The following is a 15,477-nucleotide window of genomic DNA, read 5'->3' as shown; positions in this document are numbered from 1 at the left end:
ACAAACAGATTTGAATTAGGCCAATCAGTTTAAGTTATACCCCAAACTCCAAACCAGTTTGAATTGAATATATTGACAATCTTAAAAGCCGATGCTTTGGAGGGAAACCTGAACAGTTGGGAGGAGAACTGCCAAGCCACCAGCATGTAGAGACTGCCTGAGGAATAGCTCTCTTAATCAATCTATGACCTGTGAAACAGAAATTCCTAAGAAGGAGAAGAAAAGAGGGAGGAAGAGAAGATTTGACGTCTGGCTGGTTTTAAAAACTTGAATTTTTGGTAAACCTTAATCGGGGGTTTTTATCAGAGTAGTATTGTTTAGATGTTTAGATACCTACAGTGTGGAAACAGGCCCTTTGGCCCAACAAGTCCACGCCGACCCTCCAAAGAGAAACCCACCCCCTTTATTTACCCCTGACTAATCTACCTAACACTGTGCAATTTAGCATGGCCAGTTCACCTAATCTGCACATCTTCGGACTGTGGGAGGAAAACGGAGCATCAGGAGGAAACCCACGCAGACGTGGGGAGAATGTGCAAACTCCATACAGACAGTTGCCCGAGGCTGGAATCGAACCTGGGACCCTGGTGGTGTTATACTTTAAGAAATAAAGTTGTTAACTTCTACTTTAACTAGCTCTTGGCAACTCAAATTTTCACAGACTACTGTATGGGATAACTCTTTTCTATGTTGCTGGTTTAAATTAAGCAGGAGGGTTTACCCTGTGTTGTAACACTTTGATCCAAATTGTAAAAATAAAGTACATAGAAGCCCTAGATAATGTGGAAAAATAAATATAGTAATAACAGAACCTCTGGGTTGGTGGGGTGGGGGGGGATTTGTGACAGTTGTACCTATCAGAAAACATTCACAGACTGTAGCAGTTTTGTCTCAAAGAGAAGGCGGAATGGCAAGATGAAAGAAATCTTAATATTATGAAAGCATTCAGTAGTGTAGAGTCATTGAGTCCTACAACACAGAGACAAGCCCTTTGGCACAAACTGGTGCAAGCTGACTAAAATGCCCATCCATTCTCTGGCAGCCCATTCCATATATGCACCACTCTCTGTGGGAAGAAGTTGCCCCTCAGGTCCTTCTTAAATTTTCTCCTCTCACCTTAAACCGAGGTCCTTTAGTTTTCAATTCCTCACCCCTGGGAAAAAGACTGTGTGCATTCATCCTATCTGTGCCCCTCATGATTTTATACACCTCAATAAGGTCACCCCTCATTCTCCTACATTCCAAGGAATAAAGTCCTATCCTGGCTGACCTCTCCCTATAACTCAGGCCTATTAGTCCTGACCTCATCCTCGTAAATCATCTTTGCACTCTTTCCAGCCTTTCCTATAACAGGGGGACCAAATCTGTACACAATACTCAAGTGTAGCCTCACAAATGACTTGGACAACTAATAACATATTGTCCTAACTCCTATACTCAATGCCTCGACCGACGAAGGCCAGCATGCTAAATGCCGCCTTCACTGCCCTGTCTTCCTGTGATGCAGCTTTCAACAAACCTATGTATTTGTACTGCTAGGTGTCTCTGTTCGACAACACTTCCCAGGAACTTACCATTTGCTGTATAAGTCCTACCTTGGTTTGACTTTCCTAAGTGCAACACCTCACACTTACCTGTATTGAATTACATTTGCTAATTCTCCGCCCACTTCCCCATTTGATCAAGATCCTTCTGTTTTTTTTTTGATAAACTTCCTCACTATCAACAATACCTTATAATTTTGTATCATCCACAAACTTATTAATCATGCCTTGTACATTCACATCCAGATCATTTGTGTAAATAACAAATAACAAAGATCCCAGCACCACCCCTGTGGCACACTATTAATCACATGTTTCCAGTCCGAGAAACAACCTTCAACCATCACCCTCTGCTTCCTACCATTGAGTTAATTTTTAATCCAATTAGCTAGATCTCCCTGGATGCCATGCGATCTAATCTTCATAACCAACCTGCCGTGTGGGATCTTGTCAAAGGCCTTACTAAAGTCCATATAGACAACATCCACTCCCCTATCCTCTTGGTTACCTCTTTGGAAAAACCCAAAGATTTATCAGACATAACTTCCTGCACACAAGTCATAGTTAGATTTCTCATGTTGTTTCTTTTGTGGAATAAAGCCAAATCTGCAAAATGCTTACTTATGAGGTGGTATTTCACTAAAACTTTAAATTATCGAGCAAGCCAGATTTTATTCTGGGGTTTTATGTAACCAAGAGTAACTCAATTGGGATCTTAACCACAAAGGTGACAATGGCTAGATGGCCAAAGCTCGGTCGTAGAGTTTTAGGAAATTTCTAAAGGAGGAAAGTGAGGTAAATTGGAGGAAGTACCAGAGCTTGGGGCCTAGGCAACTGACAGCATAACCACAAGTGTGGAGTGATTATGATTTGGGATTTGTAAGAGGCCATAAGTAGAGGAGTGTAGATATCTCAGCACTGTGAGGATGGAAGAAGTTATAGTGGTAAGAAGGGGGTGTGAGACCTTGAAGGGATTTGATAACTAAGATGAGAATTTTAAAGTTTGACCAGGAGTTAATGTAGTTCAGCAAATTGTTGTGGTACATTGGTTTACCTGTTTAGAAACCAATCCATATATCTCAATGAGAAGTTGTGGATGTGTTTTTAGTTTTAAGACAATTTGATTTTACCTTTCCAGAGTGGAACAATGTCCAAAATGCCAAAATTTGAAATTGAATTACCAGCCTCTCCCAAATCTACAAACCTCAGCCTTTCTGATATTATAATGGCCACTATGTAAGTAAGAAGCTTCTCTCTAAGTGATAATGTCTAATTCTGTGTTTATTTTTCATGCTTCAGAAGAGCATTTCTAACAGTGCTACCAGGCTCAGATGGTGCTACTCCATGGAATTAATTTAAAAGGACTTTTAGATCTGCTTGGTCCTGACTATTTAGTTATTCCACACTCCAGAGAGATGATAAAACTAACCAATTCCTTCTGCTATTAATTTAATGTTACCCTGATTCCCCAGGATGTCTGTCAAATCCAACCAGAGTTCTCTAGTAAGTGATCTTCCTGCACTCAGACTGCCACACCTGGTCTCTTTGACAATTTGGGGGCATTTCGGGGTTTTTAAATTGAAGCATACCCAAGTTATGTAAAAACGATTTGGATTGCTATTGTTAACTGTATAAAAAATTGAAGTGGTTTTCAAAAATTTTGAGCAGGCCTGATACAGACTGGCTCCCAAAGACTTGCCAAGTGACTAAAAAGGGAATGAGAGAAGGAAGCCCTGTTTGTATCAAGATTGCTGAGCTCTAGTGACTGACCCACTGCTTTAAATTGTGGACTATTTAGGAAGAGGATGGTTAACTGGTAACAATTCAGTTTATAAAAATGTGAAACCTAGTTAAGTAAGAGATTTGTGAAACTTTCTGGAGATCCTGTGGAGCAGCAGATTATTTCTGACTGAAACAGGGTCCCTTTTGTGCATTATTGGTAGGGAAAGAGGTCGAAATATAATTTAAAAGAGCAGCTTGCTTTAGTCTCCACTTATGAGGAAGCTTTTGATTTTCTCTGGACATTTTAGCGTGCTGCAGTGATTGGACAAATCATGATTGAGTGTGTTCAGAGATCCTACCAACTGTTGTCTTTAGTTGGTTGGCACCAACCATTCTTGTCATGTTGATACAGAAATTTTACTGTATCTCCTAATGGTAGGAATAATCTTTCGACTGCAGTAGTAATTTTTAAATCTTTATTTTTACCAAGATATGGACAACTTTACGTGCTTTATCTGAAGCACCAACCAAGGACTCCAAATAACCCAGGGGCAGAAGTGATCTTGTATTATTTACCCAGGTAAGACTTGCTCATTCAGATCCCACTGAGTCTGTGTTATACTTTTTAAGATGAGTTTCCTAAATATTTACTGCATTTTAATTGCAGGGAAGGTCAATGTAAGAAAATGCACATATTAAAATTAAATACCACAGGCAAATTTGCCTTGAATGTTGTTGATAACTTGGTTGTGGTGCATCACCAAAGTTCTCAGGTAAGGAATTTAACTAGTCTCTTTGCCTCATAATAAAAATCTAAAGAACTGTGGATGCTGTAAATCAGAAGTTGCTGGAAAAGCAACTATGAAGTCTGGCAGCAACTATGAAGTGAAATCAGATTTAACATTTCGAGTCTGGTGACTCTTCCTCAGAACAGTTCTGAGGAAGGGTCACTGGACCCGAAACGCTAACTCTGATTTCTCTTCGCATGTACTGTCAGACCTGATGAGCTTTTCCAGCAACTACTGTTTTAGTGTCTCCTTACTCGCTGTTCATTGCTAATCTTAGTGGATCGGTAACCATTTCAAATGATCTCTGTCCCCACAAACACATGGAGCTGTTCAGTAGGCTGTTCAGTTCTTGAGCCTGTTCCTCTATTCAATAAGATCATGGCTGATCTAATTGTAACCTCAAATCCACATTTCTGTCTACTCCTGAAAATCTTTCAACTCCTTGCTTGACAAGAAACGATCAACCTCTGCCTTAAAAATGTTCAAGGATTATGCTTCCACCATCTTTCAGGAAAAAAACTTGCAAAGATTCACAACCCCCCAGAGAGAAAAAAACCCCACCAACTCTCTGCTTTAAATGGACGGACCTGATGTTTAAAGAGGGGCCCCTAGTTCTCGATTCTACCATAAGAGGAAGCAGGCTCTGCACAACTCAGCATCACATTCTCTCTATCTTGTATGTGATCTGACTCCCATAGTCTCTCACCCCATCCTCTCTCTGTCGCTTTCTAATGGCAATTATGTTTCCCAATCAGGATGGCATGGATGTTTTTATCTTTGGAAGTGATGTGGCTGTATGTGTTTTGGGAATCAGTTGTTCTCTTGGTGGGATTCACTGTAGGAGGAAGTGAGAAAAATTGTCTGCACACCGTTTGACCCTGTGATTTCTTTGAATTTCTTCAGACATCAATGATCTTTGATATAAAACAGCGAGCAGAGTTTGATGGAGTTGTCACCATTCATCATCAAGTGCTTCCAGCTTTATCTATTCACCCATGCAAGATTCCTCGGGCAGGTGCGTATGTTCAGAATAACCTTGAGTACAGGTGATTGTTCACATACTTTGGTGCTTTGACATTGAGCTTAGTTTTGATTGTCAATTAAAGTAGATGTAGTATTGAAAATAAATTTTTCCATTTCCTGTTGAAAACCATCCCATGAGATTTCCTGATTTAATGAGGATCGAGAGAAGCAATGGGAATGTTAAAACTACCCTCTGTGCACTTCCCAGTCCTGAGGGGAAGGTTAGCAGGATTCCTGCTTCTCTCTCCAATGACTTGTGTTACATTGTGTACGCATGTTCCTTATACAGGAAATGCAAGCTTTGAGTCAGCTGTGGGACCTTCTGAAAGTAGCTCACCAACATGTACTGCCCACACACACTCATATAACGTGGTCACTTTGGCGAGGTAACAGAGGCTGCAGTTTCCTTTCTCTGTCTGAAGCCTCCTCCAGTTTCGCTTCTTTGCATCTTTCACTACCTCTCCCCTGCCATTGGCAGCCATGCCCTAAGCTCAGGAATTTCCTCCCTAACTCTCTACTTCTCTCTCCTCCTTTTAAGCTGCTGTTTTAAAAACTACCTGTTTTGATCCAGCTTTTGTTCTTCTTTCCTAATATATTGCTCAATATCGAATTCTGTTTGATAACACTCCTGTGCAGTTAAATCCGGACATAGAAACTACATCTCTTTCTGTCTTTGTTGTAGTCATGTAATATTGTATTAATGTCTTAATTCTTTGTCCAGGTCCATCAGCTGTAACAACACAAAGCCCTGTCCCATGTGAACTTTGTATCCTTCAGAGTGAATCGTAAGCTAACATCTAAAATTGCCATGTGAATTTCTGACTAAGCATTAAAATGAGCCAAGTTCCATCAGTGGGACAATTTACTTGAGAGTCGGGCAGCATCTGTGGAAAGGGTAACGGTTAATATTTTCATATCAATTCATCAGAAGAACAATAAAGTTAGACACAACATCTTCTCAGAGCTGGGAGGGTGGGGAAAGAAAAGCCACAAGGGAAGTGGAGAACAGGTGTGATTGGCCAAGTTAAGAGGGTTAGACAGGGAGTGAGAATCTCTGCAAGCTGAGAGGAAGTGTTTTATGAAAGGGTCTGATGGCGTGAAGGATGGAATCAAACTGCAGATCAGGGCAGCTCTTAAAGTGAGGACTGTCCATGTGAGTTGCTTAAATTTGTTCACTCCATCTGGCTAGGCCATCATTCGTTGGTATCCCTGATTAATTAGAGGGCAATTAAGAGTCAGACACACTGTTGTGGATCTGGAGTCCCATGTAGGCCAGAGGTAAGATTTCCCTCCCTAAAGGACGTTGGTGAACCTGATGGGTTTTTTTAATGACAATCGACAGCGGTTTCATGGTCATCTGTAGACTAGCATTAAATTCTAGATTTTATTGAATTTTTTTGGGATTCAAACCAACATCTCCAGAATATTTAGCCTGAGTTCTGGATTAGTAGTTCATTGACATTATCACTATACCATAGACCTGGGTGATTCATGACATTAAGTGTGTGTCTCAGGAAGCTTATGCCTGAAACATCGACTCACCTGCTCCTCGGATGCTGCCTGACCTGCTGTGCTTTTCCAGTGCCACGCTTTTTGACTTGATCTCAGGAAGCAGGAATGGTTATAGGGCCTGGGACAGAATGGGGTTGGAGGCCGGGGCCAGAAGCTGCATTGTGGCCAGTCATTCCTCTTCCTGTCCCTCGATAGTAATACAGTCTCTATATATCTGGACCAGTAATCAAGAGGTCTAGATAGTAATCTGGGGACCAGAGTTCGAATCTTGCCACAGCATCTCAGGGAATTTTAAACTCCATTCTTAAAATGGTTTTAGAAAGTTAGTGCTGTATTGTTGTGTCTGATTCATTAGGGAAGGAATTCTGCTAAACTAAGTGTGATTCCCAGAGCCACAGCAATGTTAAATTTTAACTTCTGTCTGAAATGGCCTAGTAAGTTACTCATTTGTTTCCAAGGAAACAGATCTCCAACAGCACCACAAGAGGCAACTTGGGGTGTGTCACTGCCTGAACCTGTTAACTTAATAAAATGGCTGGATATCATGGACATAATTATGTTCATGGGTGAATCCAAAACATAAAGGGTGGAAAATGAAGTGGCATTCATGTGGAATAATATAGAGCTAGAGATGGTTACTATTAAAGTCAGTTTTAATGGACATGTGGTCAAACACAAGGAGAGGAACCTTTGCGAACTCTTGGGTGAACTGTGAAACTGAGGCTGCCTGCCCCCTCGGAGGGACATAAAAGACCAAGGGCACTATTTGGACAAAGAGCAGGAGAGTTGTTCCTTGTTTCCTGGTCAGTGTTGATCCTTCAGTCAGCATCATTACAGAATATCTAGTCACTGACATGTTGCTCTTTGTGGGAGCTTGCTGTGTACAAATTGGCTGGTGTGCTCCCTACATCACAGCAAGTGATAGGATTTCATTGGTTATAAAGTGCACAGTGACTATGAAAAGTGCAATGTATATTTCACTTTGGTAAAAGTAACAAAAAGATGGGGTACCGGGCTAATGGTCGGATACTTGGTAGTGTGGATGAGCAGAAGGATCTTAGTGTCCATGAACACAGATCTTTGAAAGTTTCCACCAGGTAAATAGTGCGGTGAAGAAGGAATATGGTGTACTGGCTTTTATTGGTAGAGGAATTGAGTTCCGGAGTCCTGAGGTCATGTTGCAGTTGTATAAGACTCTGGCGCGGCCGCATCTGGAGTATTGTGTGCAGTTTTGGTCGCCATACTATAGGAAGGATGTGGAGGCACTGGAACGGGTGCAGAGGAGGTTTACCAGGATGTTGCCTGGTATGGTAGAAAGATCGTATGAGGAAAGGCTGAGGCACTTGGGGTTGTTTTCATTGGAGAAAAGAAGGTTTAGGGGTGACTTGATAGAGGTGTACAAGATGATTAGGGGTTTAGATAGGGTTGACCGTGAGAACCTTTTTCCACGTATGGAGTCAGCTATTACGAGGGGGCATAGCTTTAAATTAAGGGGTGGTAGGTACAGGACAGATGTTAGGGGTAGGTTCTTTACTCAGCGAGTCGTAAGTTCATGGAATGCCCTGGCAGTAGCAGTGGTGGACTCTCCCTCTTTATGGGCATTTAAACGAGCATTGGATAGGCATACGGAGGATAGTGGGCTAGTGTAGGTTAGGTGGGCTTGGATCGGCGCAACATCGAGGGCCAAAGGGCCTGTACTGCGCTGTATTCTTCTATGTTCTATGTTCTATATTCCAGCTTTCTTTAAAATCAAGTACAAATGAATTCAGTAAAAAAGATCCTTGCTGTGTCAGTGCCTTTTGAGGTTTCTTTAACTTTTAGATTCTTCCTCATGGACTGTGTTTCAACCTGACATTATAATCAATGCCAGTGAAGGTGAGTGAATTCTAGGAATTTCTTCTTATTTGTACTGTGGGCTTTTATAAATTTACAATGCGTCAATAATGTGGTTTGCAACAGTCTCTAACTCAGCCTGAAAATTGTGAAAAACCTCTTGTTTTTGTAGTCAATGTTCATGTGTAAATGTGCAGTGTCTAATTGGAGGGTGTGGTTTACTCCTCCTTCTTTTCTTCCTAATTCCTTGTGCCATGTGTCCTCCCCTGACCTGCCTGTTGTCTTGCAAGTCTTCCAGAAACAAGGGGATAGAGGAGATGGGGATAATTTTTTTTTTAAAGCAGTGTGATATTACTATTTGAAAGGTGCTGCCTGAAAAGTTGATGGCAGATACTAAAGCTTTCAGAAAGAAATTTGATGAGCATCTGAAGGGGAAACATTAACAGAGCGATAGGGAGTTGGCTTAACAGTTCTTTCAAAGAGTTGGCACAGGCATGATGGTCTGAATGGCCTATTGTGTTGTAAGATTCTGTGAAGAATCTCAAGATAGAATTGTTTTTAAACATTGGAGAGAGACTTGACTACTTTTAGAGATAACCTGACCATAATTATTCAACTGTTTCCCTTTTTAATCCTCCTTACATTGACTAGAAAAAGAGTTGTCCCTTTCTCAGTTGCTGCAACCTCATTGGCCAAGTTAAATATTAATTTTGCAATTCACTATTTCCCTATTTCCCAAGCAGATGAATATTTGCCTTGCCCATCCTTAAACAAAGGGATTTAAAATAAACTGGAGGTGGGGAGATTTTGTTGGGGTTGGGGCTGGGGTCGCAAAGTAGTCTAACTGATCCATACCAGTGGTCAACCCTCAGTGTTTAAAAATGAACTCTGAAGGAGTGGGCATCTTTGGTTGGGCCAGTGTTTACTGCCCAGCGCTAATTGTTCTTTGTCTTGGTGAGTTGCCTTCTGGAACTGCAACCAGCTTTGTGTGTGTCCAATATGACTCTAACCAGCAGAGAGTTTTCCTCCTGATTCCTGTTAAATCCAGTTTGGTTAGGGCTCCTTGGTGCTAGAACTCAGTTAAGTCTGGCCTTGATGTCAAGGGCTGTCACTCTCTACTCCCCTCTGGAATTCAGCTCTTTCGGTCCAAGGCTGTAATGAGGTCAAGAGCTGTGTGGCCCTGGCGGAACCCAAACTGGGCATCACTGAGCAGGTGCTGCTTGATAGCACTGTTGATGACCTCTTCCATCACTTTACTGATGATTGAGAGTAATCTGAGCTGTACTTGGCTGGGTTGGATTTGTCCTGCTTTTTGTGGACAAAATGTAAGTTAACAATTTTTCCCATTGTCGGGTAGACACCAGTGTTGTATCTGTACTGGGACAGCTTGGTTAAGGGAGCAGCATGTTCAGGAGCATGTTGCTGTCCCAAGTTTGGTTTTCTCTCTTGGAAATTCCTCTTTGTTTCTCCTAACAAATTGTTCATGATTTTATTAAACAACCAACAGGAAACCAGAGTTTATCTTTAGAGGAAAGAACTGCGGTCTGTTCAGTCTCTAATGTCTAAATTGTCTTAATTCTGAAAGCATCTTGGAAGTCTTTGTTTTGCTTAATCCCCATTACCTCTCCTTTTTCTCATATGGAAATTGCTACTGACTGGATTGTTCTGTGAGGAGGTAGCATCAACTCGATGGTCCAAATGGCTGCTTTCCTGACTGTAAATGACTTTGACTTCAATGTCTTCATAACTTTGAGCCTCTTAAATCTTCTCTTTATCTTTCCAGTGAATCTCCTGTACACCCTGTTCCATTTTTGACATCCTTCCTAAAGTGTGAAGAACAGAGCCAGTGTTCCAGCTGACACTTGAGCAGTTTTATAGAGGTTTGTTGTAACTTGCTTACTGCAGCTTTTATATTGACTGGGTTCTCTGATTGTGGACAGGTTACCTGTGGTGTCTCCAGATAAAGCTGCAGCCCATTGTCCACATGCTTCAAGACAAAGGACGGCTAATGGACTTCCTTCTACAGAGGAAGGACTGTAAAATGGTCATCTTGTCTGTATGTTGTCAGAGTGAGTACCTTCCTGCACTCGGAATGAATCATAACTATTTGTCTGGTAACCACATGAATAACAAATGAATTTTTAAGTGAGCCTTCAGTATTTTGTTCAGAATGTCCTCCTCCTATTATTTTTTTATTGTGGCCATCGATGTCTTTCTGTTTTGCACGGCAGAGAGCAATATAGCTTTCACAATATGATACAGAAATTCCCCCTGCTGGATGACTGAGTTTTATAGTATTTACTCTGTCTGATTAGACATGGGAAATTGAGGGTTAATTGATGAGCACAGGTTGCATAGGCTTCAATTCCCTGAGTGTTTATGATGTAATTGTTGATCTAATTGAGGTGTTAAAAATAATTGAAATAATTCAATAAGTTCAGTATAGAAAAACTACATCCCCGGTATGGGGGGGACCTGACAAAGAGGGGTTAGTGCTGCAGGAATCTCCCCAAACAAGGGGTCAGAACCTTAAAATTCATGCTTGGCTGTTCGAGAGATTGTCAGAAAGTTCTTTGGTACGACGTCTAGAATTCTTCTCCCGGCAAAAAGAGGCTGGAAGTTGGTTCCCAATTTCAAGATCGAGCTTGGTGAATTTTTATTGGAACCAAGGCAGTTGGATGAGTTGAAATGCAGATCAGCCAAGATCTAAGCAGGTCTCTTATGGTGCAGTGGTAGTGTCACTACCTCTGGACTGGAAGGCTTGGATTCAGGTCACATCTGCTCATCGAGTGGCGGAAAATGCTGCATGATCTTCTCCAGTGCTTCTAGAACATAGAACATAGAACAATCCAGCATAGAACAGGCCTTTCGGCCCACGATGTTGTGCCGAACTTCTAACCTAGATTAAGTACCCATCCATGTACCTATCCAAATGCCGCTTAAAGGTCGCCAATGATTCCGACTCTACCACTCCCATGGGCAGCGCATTCCATGCCCCCACCACTCTCTGGGTAAAGAACCCACCCCTGACATCTCCCCTATACCTTCCACCCTTCACCTTAAATTTATGTCCCCTTGTAACACTCTGTTGTACCCGGGGAAAAAGTTTCTGACTGTCTACTCTATCTATTCCTCTGATCATCTTATAAACCTCTATCAAGTCACCCCTCATCCTTCGCCGTTCCAACGAGAAAAGGCCGAGAACTCTCAACCTATCCTCGTACGACTTCCTCTCCATTCCAGGCAACATCCTGGTAAATCCTCTCCAAAGCTTCCACATCTTTCCTAAAGTGAGGCGACCAGAACTGCACACAGTACTCCAACTGTGGCCTAACCAAAGTCCTGTACAGCTGCAACATCACTTCACGACTCTTGAATTCAATCCCTCTGCTAATGAACGATAATACTCCATAGGCCTTCTTACAAACTCTATCCACCTGAGTGGCAACCTTCAAAGATCTATGTACATAGATCCCAAGATCCCTCTGTTCCTCCACCTGACTAAGAACCCTACCATTAACCCTGTATTCCGCATTCTTATTTGTTCTTCCAAAATGGACAACCTCACACTTGGCAGGGTTGAACTCCATCTGCCACTCCTCAGCCCAGCTCTGCATCATATCTAAGTCCCTCTGCAGCCGACAACAGCCCTCCTCACTGTCCACAACTCCACCTATCTTCGTATCATCTGCAAATTTACTGACCCACCCTTCGACTCCCTCATCTAAGTCATTAGTAAAAATTACAAACAGCAGAGGATCCAGAACTGATCCCTGCGGAACTCCACTTGTAACTGGGCTTGATGGCATCTTAGACTGCAAGATATAGGAGAATTAGATGATTCGGCCCATCGAGTTGGCTCTGCCTTTCAATCATGGCTGATGTGTTTCTCAACCCCATTCTCCTGCCTTCTCCCTGTAACCCTTGATCCCCGTTACTAATCACAAACCTATCTATCTCTGTCTTAAATACATTCAATGATTTGACCTCCACAGCCCTCTGCATCGATGAGTTCCACAGATTCACCATTCTCTGGCTGAACAAGTTCTTCCTCATTTCACTCAGGCCGTACCCTCAGGTCCTCATCTCTCCTGCTTATGGAAACATCTTCTCCACATCCACTTTGTCCAGGTCTCTAAGTATTCTGTAAGTTCTAATCAGATCCACCCTCCTTTCTCTAAACTCCATCAAGTGGAGACCCAAAGTCCTCAACTGCTCCTCATGACAAGCAAATAAAAACTGAAAGAACTGCAGGTGCTGGAAATCAGAAACAAAAATAATTTTTTGGAAAAGCTCAGCAGGTCTGGCAGCATCTATGGAGAGAAATCAGAGATAATATTTTGGGTCCAGTGACCCTTCCTCTAAACATATTCACTGGTCCCGACACATTAATTCTGATTTTTCTCTACTGGTGCTGCCAGACTTGCTGAGATTTATCACCTATTTCAATTTTTGTTCCTCATATGACAAGCCCTTTATCCCCAGGGTCATACCTGTGAACCTCCTCTGGAACCCCTCCAAAGCCACCACAATCCCCCTTCGATATGGGGCCCAAAGCTGCTAACAATATTCCAAATGTGGTCTTACTGAATCCTTATACAGCCTCAGTAGTACATCCTAGCCCCTCTTGAAATGAATTCTAATGTTACATTTGCTTTCCTAACTGTGCCAACTGAACCTGCAAATTAACCTTGAGAATCCTGAACCAGGACTTCCAATTCCCTTCGTGTTTCAGACTTCTGAAGCCTTTTCCTGTTTAGAAAATAGTCGGTACCTCTTTTTCCAAAGTATATAACCCCAAGCTTTCCCACCTGTCAGTTCTTTGCCCACCCTGCTAGCCTGTCCAAGTCCTTCTGCAGTCTCTGTACTTCCTCAATGCTACCTGTTCCTCCACCTATCTTTGTCTTATCTGCAAACTTAAGAACAATGCCCTCAGTTTCTTCATCTGGATCATTAATGTATAATGTGATTAGTAATGGTCCTAACACTCACCCCCATGGAACTCCACTAGTCTCCAGCTGCTATCCTGAAAAAAACATTTTATCTGTATACTCTGCCTTTTGCCAGTCAGCCAATCCTCTATCCATATATTTCCTTGCCGTTAACAACATGGGCTTTTATCTTATTTAGCAGACTCCTACACATCACCTTGTCAAAGGCTTTCTGGAAATCCAAATAGATAGGCTTTCCTTTGTCTAACTTGCTAAGGAATTTGATCATTTTTGTGTATCAATACGTGGAGATTGCAGTAACCCTGTTACATTTCTTTTGTTTCAGTGTTGAGTGCAGCAGAACGTGGTAGCTTGCCAGTGATTGCTACCATATTTGATAAACTGAATCAGGTCTACAAGGAATATCTAGAAGCTGAGCAAAACTACACCTTGGTGAGAACTGTCTAGAGACTGTTCATTGTTGTAATGTTAAGTGTGGTATGTTGACATGTGGTAGGCAGTTTAATCTACAGCTGGATAACACACAGCAAGAACATTGTATTCTGCAGTTTGTTCTGCTACCTTGATGTACTTTGTATTTTTCATTGTATCTCAGTACAAGTGACAACAATAAATCAAACTCAAACTCGGTCTCCCTGCCCTTTCCCTCGATAAGCTGACCCTCCTGTGAAATTCAAAGCACAACAAGCTTGTAATTACTCTTTGGAAAACAGAACCAAGAGGGGAAAACAAAAGGATGAAACAGTTTTCATCTTGTACTCACTGGAACAGACTGTGAAGGTTAATCATATTTAACCAATTTGTTGGAGTCCTTTGAGGAAATGTGTGCCATGCTGTGGATAAAGGGGAACTGTGGATTTACTGGATTTAGACCTCCAGATATCATATAATGCCACAATGGAAGGCTATTGTGGAAAATAAAAGCTCATGGTGTAGCGGTTAGCATATTGGCATAGATAGGAGATTGGTTGGCTAACAGGAAGCAGACAGTAGACTCAAATGGGTCTTTTTCCAGTTACCACTGCTTTGACTCTGGTTTACAATTACATAAATGAAGGAAAGATGAAAAAATAGAAGAGATGGTTTCCAAATTTGCTGATGACACAAAGATAAGGAGGTAAAAAATATTGTGAAGAGGACATTAGGAATCTACAGCGAGATATAGATAGTGAGTGGGCACAAATCTGCTGATTGTCAGAAGGTGTGAAATTGTCCATTTTGGTAGGAAGAATAATTATTTTACTTTGGTTAAAGGAGACTTACTAGAATAATACCAGGAATGAAGGATTTTAGATACAAGGAAAAATAGAGAAACTAGGCTTATTCTCGTTGGAACAGAGAAGATTGACCTTATTGAGATGTTCAAAATTATGACCAACTTTAACAGGTTAAGAAAGGATATTGTGTTTCCACCAGTTGGAGACCGGACTAGCCGAATAGCTCTTTCAGAAGCTGCTACAGACATAATTGATCAAATGGCCACCTGTACTGTAAATTTCTATGATGAGAGCTTGCAGCTCTCTAAGATAGACTGGGACATGGGTGTCCTTCGGAATGAATTGTAAAAGGTTAGAATGCAAGTGCAGTAAGTAGTTAGGAAAGCTCATAGAATGTCCCCATTTATCAAAGGGGAATTGCATACTGAAATAGGGCAATTATGCTTCAATTATACAGGGTACTAGTGTGACTATCTTGAGCACAGCAGGCAAGATGTTAAAGCATTGAAAGCAGTTCAGAGAATGTTCACCAGACTAATTCTGGAATGGATAGGTCCTGTTATGAGGAAATATTGAACAGGCTAGGCTTGTATCTGTTGGTATTTAGAAGGGATGATTTGATTGAAACACACACAATCCTGAGAGATCTTGACAGGGTGAGTGCGGAGAGATGTTTCCTCTTATGGGAGAATCGCAAACTAAGAGTCACTGTTTTAGATATAAAGGATTTAAAATAGATCAGGTGAATATTTTTTGAGGGAATTGAGAGTCTTTGGAGCTTCTTTCTTGAAAAGTGATGAAAGCACTTTGAGTCCTTAAATATTTTCAAGACAGTGAGATAGATCCTTAAACAAGAGGGTAGAAGGTTCTCCAAGGTAGGCAGAAA

General features: G+C 41.6%; 1 protein-coding gene across 6 annotated transcripts in view; it reads left to right on the top strand.

Moving 5' to 3' along the window:
• Positions 1-15,477, top strand: part of rmc1 (regulator of MON1-CCZ1) — a 71,570-nt gene that overhangs the window by 41,078 nt on the left and 15,015 nt on the right. For all 6 annotated transcript variants that reach the window (XM_087986761.1, XM_087986759.1, XM_087986762.1 and 3 more), the window contains 8 exons: positions 2,683-2,780; positions 3,757-3,846; positions 3,934-4,039; positions 4,958-5,069; positions 5,799-5,843; positions 8,411-8,464; positions 10,363-10,491; positions 13,700-13,806. In XM_087986761.1, coding sequence (XP_087842887.1) covers positions 2,683-2,780; positions 3,757-3,846; positions 3,934-4,039; positions 4,958-5,069; positions 5,799-5,843; positions 8,411-8,464; positions 10,363-10,491; positions 13,700-13,806 — 741 coding nt within the window. The remainder of the gene's footprint in view (positions 1-2,682; positions 2,781-3,756; positions 3,847-3,933; positions 4,040-4,957; positions 5,070-5,798; positions 5,844-8,410; positions 8,465-10,362; positions 10,492-13,699; positions 13,807-15,477) is intronic.

The sequence above is a fragment of the Chiloscyllium plagiosum genome, unplaced genomic scaffold (assembly GCF_037043375.1).
Source record: "Chiloscyllium plagiosum isolate Xiang-an unplaced genomic scaffold, Cpla_swu_hap1 HiC_scaffold_4, whole genome shotgun sequence".
Taxonomy (NCBI): Eukaryota; Metazoa; Chordata; class Chondrichthyes; order Orectolobiformes; family Hemiscylliidae; genus Chiloscyllium; species Chiloscyllium plagiosum.
The sequence above is the reverse complement of the archived record's forward strand: the minus strand, read 5'-3'. Positions and strand labels throughout refer to the sequence as shown.